Source organism: Centropristis striata, chromosome 5, assembly GCF_030273125.1.
Source record: "Centropristis striata isolate RG_2023a ecotype Rhode Island chromosome 5, C.striata_1.0, whole genome shotgun sequence".
Lineage (NCBI taxonomy): Eukaryota > Metazoa > Chordata > Actinopteri > Perciformes > Serranidae > Centropristis > Centropristis striata.
Genome location: NC_081521.1, coordinates 35,273,695 through 35,282,885, shown reverse-complemented (window position 1 = coordinate 35,282,885; position 9,191 = coordinate 35,273,695). Strand labels below are relative to the sequence as shown.

Below are 9,191 nucleotides of genomic sequence, written 5' to 3'. Positions count from 1 at the left end.
TTTTTTTAACTTTTATTCAACAATCGTTTGTGTTACTTGTTTCTCTTTATTTGTGCCATTTATTTCGCAGCAGTGTTGCGCCAAGCGACCGTTATGGTAGTTTTATTTTGAAAAACACACACTCGGAAGTCACTTGCGTCACTCTGCCGTGACATCACAGAAGCGGACTTCGCTCATTGGCTGGCGGCGAAATTTGAAATACAACGCGCTCACTGTATCTGAGGCTGCGGAAGGATGCGGACAAAGGTACAGCAAGGTGGTCGCTAAAAACAGAAAAGCAACAGCAGTGCGTGACTCTTCACCGAAAGGGTTTTCCTGTTCGACATTTGTCCTGTACCGAAACGGTAGGTAACTGTTGCTAGCTACTATTTGCTAACCGGGGAGATAAAACAAAACTTCACATTAGCAGCTAAAGTACCCGTGTTGTTGTTTTTCAATCATAACGGCACAGTTGATCTAACTTAAGCTTGCCAAACTAAATTCCCTGGAGATGCGAGAGCAAAGTAAAGTAGGAGAATCAAAGTCTTAGTTGAATGAATTGAGCCTGTGGGTATACTGGGGCTTATTTATATTTTTAAAACACCATTTCCGTTGCAGTTACATTTGTGGATAATCCCCGTTTCCTCTTAACATTTGCCAAATGTCTTCATTTAGCTTCATTCAAAAGGAGCCATTCACCCTCCCATTCCACACAGAACTGTAAACCCCGTTGTCTTATGAGTTTAATTTAGTATATGCTTCTTCTTTTTAGGAGTCTTCAGGCATCATGCAGACTGCTGTGCTGAGCCTCCAGGGCTTATATGATAAGCTGAGGACGCAAGTTGACCTTCTCAATGAGAACATTGAACCCAGTGAGTAGTTTATCCTTCTTGGTTTTATTTATGTATTTTAATGCACCCTATCAAGATGCCTCTCACAGTACAATGTGCATCCTCTTTCCCAGACTTCATCCAGATGGCACAAAACTTTGATGACTGCCGCCGCAAATGGCTGAGGGCAGAGCAGGACCTGGGCTCTTGTAAAGAGGTGCTCACCAAAGCAGAGACAGAGAGAGCTGCTTTGGAGGTCAAACTGAAACATGCCCGCAACCAAGTAGATGTGGAGATTCGGCGCAGACAAAAGGCAGAGTCAGACTGTGAGAAGCTGGTATGTTGGATCTAATGTAGCCCCTTGTTGACATGTTAATTTAGTCTACTTGGTTATTTCAGCAAGGAGTTTCTCATTTGTGCTCTGCTTGCATTTCTGTAATAAAGGACCGTCAAATACAGTTGATCAGGGACCTCCTGACCAGTGAGGGATCCTCTAACAGCATCCAGCTGAGTGCAGAGCAACGTTCAGCTCTTGCCTTCCTAAACACAAACTGCCAGGCAGCAGCAGCCAGCCTGAACACCAGCCGAAGGTAATAACTTCACACATACAGCAATCTATATTATAGACATGTTTTTATAGTTTATTTATATCTACAGTCTCTTAAATATATCAGCGCTGCATCTGTTACATTACCCATTGTTGGAGCCATATGGCAAAATACAGAGTACAATCAGTGTTCCTGATTATTTACCCTGTGGGGGGTTTCATCTGCATGTGGGAACATCTGGCCCTAGAGACTCGGCTGCAATACAGAATTGTATTCACAAGCTTACTTCAAACTGGGAACTCATTTTGTCGATCTCTTCCCATCTCCTCCTATTTATCACATGAATGCACCACTTCGACACATTTTCCAACCACACTGAAATTTCAACTGCACTCTCATTTAGACTTTAAAAGATATGAAATGACAGATGAAACAATCTCTGCCAACGATGTTTTGGCAGAGGTAAACTCAGTGGGAAATACTGTAGACAATTTGAAACATTTTCTGTTTCTCCTGATAGGCTGACAACTATAGATGAGTCCGCCTCTATCCTGTCAGATATCAGCTATGACAAAACGGATGACTCCCTGGTAAGTAATTCCATTTTCACTATCATTTAAAGTTGAATCAACATTATATACAGTAAAATCTTTACTGTAATCTTTTTGAAATCTGATTCTGATGTGCTTGATCTGTGACAGGATTGGGACTCCTCCACTGTGAGGACCCAAGTAAGACTCAAGAAAAGAGAAAAAAGGGTATGTTAAGTACACATGCAGTATCTCTCTTTAAACAATTGTGTTTAAAAGAATGACTCCATCTCTACTGGAGCTTCAGATTTCATGTCTGCCATCTTGATTTCAGCGCTCTTCAAGAAATCATGTCGATGGTCCTCCAGTTGCCTCCAAACGTTCTCGATCAACAGGCAGAACTTCAGAGAGGGTAGGGTTTTTGCTTTTACATTAATGAAACGTGTTGTGTTTTTACAAATGACCACAATCACTCCAAATATTGAAATGTGACAACCAAAATAAAATATTCTTAGCTTTTGAAACACAAAGTAGATGTTATGGCATGCTTTAACCAGCTCTATTTGGACCCAGATTTCAATGTTATTCTGACCTTTTTTTTTTAAATTAATTTTTGACAGGGAAATGAGACCCTCGTGACAAAGACCACCGTGACTGTCCCTGCGAATGGAGGACCTGTTGAGGCAGTTTCAACCATTGAGGCTGTTCCTTACTGGACTCGCAGCAGGAGAAAGACTGGTAAGATTTAAATTATGATGCAGGATAACGTATGTAGACATTACGTGATTCGCTTCTTTCATCCTTTTATGGAAAATTATATTCTCCTTTTTGCTGTCCAAATTGGTTTCTAAAAGTTGTCCTCATTCTGTCCAAAAATAATTTGCCAATCTTTGCTAAGAATCCATTTAAAGATAGCTTTTAACAGTTGTGTGATGTTAAATGTTATGCCAATAAGTTTATGTCTAATCATCATCCACCAAATCAATCTACTGTAAATCTGTTTTCAAGATGTAAATGGGGCCCTGTTGAGATGCAGCCAAAATTTAATGAAAACATAATTTTATTTAAAGAGGCTGTGCTCATCCGCCCATTATATCTCCTTTTCAGCTGCCATGGAGTGGGACTCTGAATCTGTCAAGTCTCAGGATGTCTTCAAGCACCCTGGCAACCCTGAGGAAGAGAGAAAAGAGGCACCCAGCACTCCACAGAGCCACGGGGGTGTCCGTCTTCACGAGTTTGTCTCCAAAACGGTAAGAATGGCATTTCTGTGAAGGGAACTGCAGAGTCAATTAATCTAAAATGGAAAACACAGACTATCTAAAAGAAGCTTTAGATTTTATACAGTCACTTTCTTTGTGGAATTAAGGTCTGTTCTGGTTACCTACAACTATTTTTTTTATTTACAATTCAGCCAATCAGTTTGATCAAACTTGTAACAGAAGTTAACTTATTTATCACTTATGCTGAGAATTAAGCAAGTTTCAGTGCATTTACTTGAGTTTCTCAGCTGAAACAAAGTCTAATTTCTTTGCAAGGATGAACATCTATGTAGTTGTTGACATACAATCTTCACCAGCCTCGTCATATCAAATTTCTTCTTCTAGGTCATTAAGCCTGAATCGTGCGTGCCTTGTGGAAAGAGGATCAAGTTTGGGAAGATTTCGCTGAAGTGTCGTGACTGCAGGGTGGTTTCGCACCCCGAGTGTCGCGAGCGATGCCCTCTGCCATGCATCCCCAACATGGGCGCCACACCTGTCAAAATCGGGGAGGTGTGTGGGAAAAGTTTTCATACCTAATTTCGCTCATGATTGTTTTCACTCTGAACTGTTATCACAGTGCTCACACTTCATCTTGTTTCTTATTTGTCCCCAGGGTGTGCTCGCAGACTACGTCCCAGACATGTCGCCCATGATTCCTCCTCTTGTAGTCCACTGTGTCAGTGAGATCGAGCAGAGGGGTCTGCATGAGGTGAGTGGTGTTTTCCTGTCCTAAAAATATGCAGAAATGTGAAAGATAGTCAAGCCTCACGCAGCAGTAGTTATCTTTAATGTCTTTCCCTTAAGCTGCGACATGGAGCTGTAACTAAGATTTGACAATCTGTTCCTGGGAGATTAAATTCGTTATTGGGCTGTGGGAAGCCTCCAAATCTCGTGATTGCTTTATGACTGTGCTTCTCTCTGTTGTTTTATGTTTTGCTTAGGGTGGAAAAATTCTTATGAAACTTCCTATGGGAATTAAACGGGGGAAAATGGAAACTTATGACTTGTTTGTTCAGGCTGTATTTCATATGCAGTTACAAATAATCATTTTCCCATATCATAAGCTGACACAATTGAAACATTTGTATAATAAATATATTAATTCCTCAAAACCAACCAAGCACAGACTGCTTCTGCAAACATGGCTGGAACTATTCCATTGTGACTAATGTCTTGGGCACAGTTTCTTAAATTTATTGATTAAACTGAATAACTGCTTTTCTTCCCTCTCAGGCTGGACTGTACCGGCTGTCCGGTGCTGATCGCACAGTGAAGGAGCTGAAGGAGAAGTTTCTCCGCAGCAAAACAGTTCCAGTTCTCAGCAAGGTGGATGATATCCACGCCATCACTGGCCTCCTCAAGGACTTCCTGAGGAACCTCAAGGAGCCTCTTCTCACCTTCCGCCTCAACCGCACATTCATGGAGGCAGCTGGTATGTGTGCATGTGACTGTTGTTAAAAAAATGTTTCATCTTGTTGGTTACGGTTCCTAATGTGGAGGACTTCACAGGAAAAATAATGGCACACATTAAAGGAAAACAATTGAAACTTTCTGTAACTTTTTAAATGGATGTCAGGAATTTACCCAAAAGACACATTAAGTGCAGGTTTCATAAGTGCTTCTACTTTGTTTTTGCAATTTGTTTTGAGCTGTGATGGAAATCTCCAGGCGGGAAGTTGCCTGGAACAAACAAAGAGATTGATCTTTCAGTTTGTTAGCCTTTTTACTGCTTGTTTGTTACAGAAGTCAGATGCATTTGCTTTCATGTTGTTAATAAATCCACACAACCTCCTATTTCCTGGACTCTGCTGATAAAAATGGTTTTGTCCCGCAGAGGTTACTGACGACGACAACAGCATCGCTCTGATGTACCAGACCGTCGGTGATCTGCCCCAGCCCAACAGAGACACACTGTCTTTCTTAGTCCTTCACCTTAAGAGGTGAGCAGATACTCGCTAAATATAATACAAAAATACCTGTTGGGACTATGAATGTCTAATGCAGCTGGTTTAAAAAAAAAAAAAAAGCATTCGCTCTCCTTTGATTCCTTTCATATTCCTGCGTGTGTTGGGATTTGCTGATATTTACAGATGTCTCTGGTGTCGCTGTAACTGACCTTTACATTTTATTTTGCTGTATCTGGTAAAAGTTAATTGGACTGACCTGCTTGAGGCAAAGATGTGCAAAGACGTTAACTTCATCTGTATTTATCTCATTATCTGATTTTAGACAGGGAAATTATTCTGTCCGTGTGTTTTTCTATTTTAATGAACACCAAAGAGACATAATTGAATTAAATATTTCAGAGTTGCTGACAGTTTGGACACGAAGATGAATATCAGCAACTTGGCTCGAGTGTTTGGCCCAACTATCGTGGGTCATGCAGTCCCCAACCCTGACCCTATGACAATCCTACAGGATACCAAGCGACAGCCCAAGGTAAGCCTGAACGATTCATCAGGTCTTTAAGTCTTGCTTATCAGTACTGCGGGTCCCTGAAGCAAAACCTCATTAAGCAGCTGCAGCTGGTACAAAAACTCATACATGAGCATGTCACGTTCAACCACTATCTGATGTCTTACTGAGCATGGTAAAATCATTGAGTCGGCCTGCTGCTCTTTACGTTGCACTGTGCAATATTATATATATTATATTACATATATATGTTAGACAATCAAACTTCCTCCCCTTCGACCTTACATTTGAAAAAATATGTACTCAGACTCTCTTGACTTGCAAAATTATCATGTATATTGACAAATATCTGGTGTTTTATTTATGGCACTATTCAAACGGCATTAAAAAATTGTCTCTCAGCGTAACGACCATGCACAGTTTTTTTTTTTTTTTTTTTTTTTTTTAAATAAGGTCCCATCGGGTCCATCACAAGGGGGAACCCTCTATAACCACTGCCAAAAATTGCAAAACATTTCCCATGTGTTTTTTTGCTGAAACCAGCTTGTTTTTGTTGCCAGCTTTAACCTTGGTGACAAATACACTGTCTCCTGTAAGTGCTTCACAAGTTGCCAGTTCAGTGCTTTTAATGTGAACTAATTAACTAATGTAAACAGTGAGGAAGATATTAATGAGATGAAATTAAAAATGGTACTGCTGGACTACAAACGTGTATCATTTCCTGTTAATGCCCCTCATGAAAAAGAAGGCAGTTTGAATCCAGGAATGGTGGATAGTAACAATGAAATCCACACCTTATCGCTGCTTAGAATAGAATTGAAAGTCTTTATTGTCATTGTAAAAAAAAAATTATAATGGAATTTGGAGGGCTGCTCCTTATTTAATACCTTTTGAGAGACAAATGCTAGTGCAAGAAATACAAGGACATATACTAAAGGCAATATAATACACTAAAAAGGCAATCATTAAAAATGTGTTAAGTGCACAGTGGGTTCAGAATGAGTGCAAGTCCACAAAGTCCTATGCATTGCTATATTGAAGTATATGGGAGGATATTTATTCCTACAGAAGAAAATGTGCAAAAAACAAACTGGGATGATGTGGAACAGATGAATAAATAGTGTCATTGCTATTGAATAGCAGCATGTATCAGTAAACAGTAAAAAGTAATGAATAGCATCATTTGTTACACGCTGATGTGATTTTGGTGTTAAAAGATTGTTTTACACAACTGCTAAATGAATAATTATCACACTCTTTAGCAAACAAACACAATTTTAATTGTGTGACCAGTCTTTTTAGCATGCATACAGAGACCACCAAAAAGTTAAATACTACATAATACCTCACTTGACGACATTATGATTCAACACTACAGACTTTTGGGTTATTCCCCTCGGTCTCGTTCAGGGCATCCACATTACCGGCTCATCTCTGTGGGAAGAGGATGAGGCAACACACAGAAATAACCCTGATCTTTTACATTCTCGCTAATCTCTTTGTGTTCAGGTTGTGGAGCGTCTCCTGGCTCTGCCTGTGGAATACTGGGGCCAGTTTGTGAGGTCAGAATGCGAGCCACCGAACTTGGACCACCTGATCATTGAGAATGCAAACTGCTATGCCACCCCAGAGAGAAGTACGGGCTCTCTAACACTCTTGTTTGTTTTTCTGCAGTGCTTGTGTAAGTCTTCACAGTTGTTTGTAGGCTGATATTTTCATGTAATTTTTGTACTCTTGCAGTGAGCATGCTGGGACCTCTGACTACTCCAGAGCACCAGCTCAATAAAACCCCGTCCTCCAGCTCCTTGTCTCAGCGCATGAAGTCCACGCTGACACCAAGGTAAACACACACACTCAGTCCCCTCCCGCCCTGTTTTAATAATCAATGGTCTCGTGATTAATTGCCTCTAAAATCACTGTTGTATGCTCCTGATTAAAATGTTTAAGAAAGCTATAAAGAACTTCTTTTCAGATTTAGAGAAAGGCTGACTCATTTGAACATCTTTCATGGAAGTTAATCTTCTGCACAATATCTCATTATCCTTCATTGACTCTGTTTTATTGACCTCCTAATGCCATTAAATATCATTATGTGCGCTCTGTGTTGCAGATTTGGGAGCAAGAGCAAATCAGCAGTGGGATTTTCTCGCCAAGGAAAATTCTTTGCATCTCCACTCCTTAAATAATCCAAAGCAGCTACACTTAACGCTTTATTAATACTGCAATAATAACCAATAGTTTTTTGCATTCATGCATAACACATAACATGGTACTGCTTCGGCAATGGCTATGAATGGCTCCATCTTTAGTCTTCTTGTAATCGTTTTTAATGTTTGACAATAGTAAGAGTTGTTTTTATGATTATTTTACGTGTTTGTAAGTAATTTTTTTAAGCGACATTTCATCCCAAATTTGAAAATTCTTTCACCTGTAGTGCTTTTTGTCAAATCTGGATTATTTTGGTGTGAGTGGCAGAGGGCTGGACATATCGGCCATCGAGATGTCTGCTTTCTCTCGATTATAATGGAACAATCAACTTGTGCTCAAAAAGCCCCGAAAAATATGTTTGAAAAACTACAAAGTAATGTCTCTTTCTGGAAATCCTGACCCGGTTACTTAAAATAATCCCACAGAATTTAATTGGAGTTGCTCCAACCCCATTTCCCAAAAAAATTGGGAGGCTGTGTCAATCGAAACGGAATGCATCATATACATGTGTATTTGGATTTGGAGGTCTGTTGATTATTGAGTAAACGGGTCATGAGGTCTGGAAAGAGACATTGTTGTTGAGTTCTTAAAATGCATTTTTGGCACCACAAGTGAAGTGCCATAGAGTGCTATTATATTGGAGAGAATGCGGACATCTCTAACACTGCAGCTCAAACCAAAACAATCCAGATTGGACAAATGGCACAACAGATGAGAGTGGAAGAAAACTGATTTTGTGGTGACTTGTCCCTTTAACCACATAGAAGATTCTCTGATCTATGCACACGTGTGTTTTTAGAGCTGATGCTTTTGCTAAATGTTTAACAAGACATTTTGATTTCACCTCTTAACACAGGAATGTACTGTATATTACTCCTTCTGAAAAACGAGGTGCACACGGGTGAAAATATGTACAGTTTTATTGTGACCTGCGTCTAAATGTAATCATTTCCTTTTGTCAGTTTTTCAACTCATGTGTCACTCAGAAGTTGAAAAAAACTGATTCTTAGGCATTTCATTCTAGGTTGTAACTAAATGTGTCATGGCTAGTAACTTCTTTTACGTTTTTTTCTTATGTTTGTACTTATTTCGAAATTTTGATTGTCTTCATTCTCCAGTAATTTGTGCTGTAAATGTTTACATGCCCTTTTATTTTTTTTTATACTACAAGTAGAAACAGTAGTTACAGGAGCAGAAGGCAGGACCTTTCCGATCTGCAGATTTGTCATGATTTCCAGGCTTGGCTGGCTTTGAGATTAATGGTAATTTGTATTAATCTTCCCCAGCTTCCATACCCTTGTGTTTTGGAAGTGCCAGTGATCACTGGTTTATGCCAAAGGCTTTAATCTCTGTCGGATCATTTTGCTCCTCTAATGTTTATTGCTCTGTGTAATGTTTGTACTGTGGGAGGATGCTTATGAG

At 39.7% G+C, this 9,191-nt stretch overlaps 1 protein-coding gene across 1 annotated transcript; it reads left to right on the top strand.

Annotated features, from left to right (window-relative positions):
* The first annotated feature begins 199 nt into the window (after positions 1-199).
* racgap1 (Rac GTPase activating protein 1) lies at positions 200-9,138 on the top strand. Its single transcript, XM_059334193.1, has 17 exons — positions 200-344; positions 752-851; positions 944-1,146; positions 1,254-1,399; positions 1,878-1,947; positions 2,059-2,115; positions 2,222-2,299; positions 2,508-2,625; positions 2,995-3,137; positions 3,492-3,656; positions 3,760-3,855; positions 4,380-4,578; positions 4,981-5,086; positions 5,453-5,585; positions 7,071-7,197; positions 7,302-7,401; positions 7,672-9,138. Exons 2-17 carry the CDS (start codon positions 767-769, stop codon positions 7,745-7,747), a joined length of 1,902 nt encoding a protein of 633 aa, XP_059190176.1. The 5' UTR covers positions 200-344; positions 752-766; the 3' UTR covers positions 7,748-9,138.
* The last annotated feature ends 53 nt before the right edge of the window (positions 9,139-9,191 follow it).

Excerpts from the sequence above, each read along its gene's own strand:
- racgap1 (XM_059334193.1), top strand. The coding sequence starts at position 767 with ATGCAGACTGCTGTGCTGAGCCTCCAGGGCTTATATGATAAGCTGAGG. Across the intron at positions 852-943 it reads CAATGAGAACATTGAACCCA|ACTTCATCCAGATGGCACAA; the intron begins GTGAGTAGTTTA and ends CCTCTTTCCCAG. Across the intron at positions 2,300-2,507 it reads CAGGCAGAACTTCAGAGAGG|GGAAATGAGACCCTCGTGAC; the intron begins GTAGGGTTTTTG and ends AATTTTTGACAG.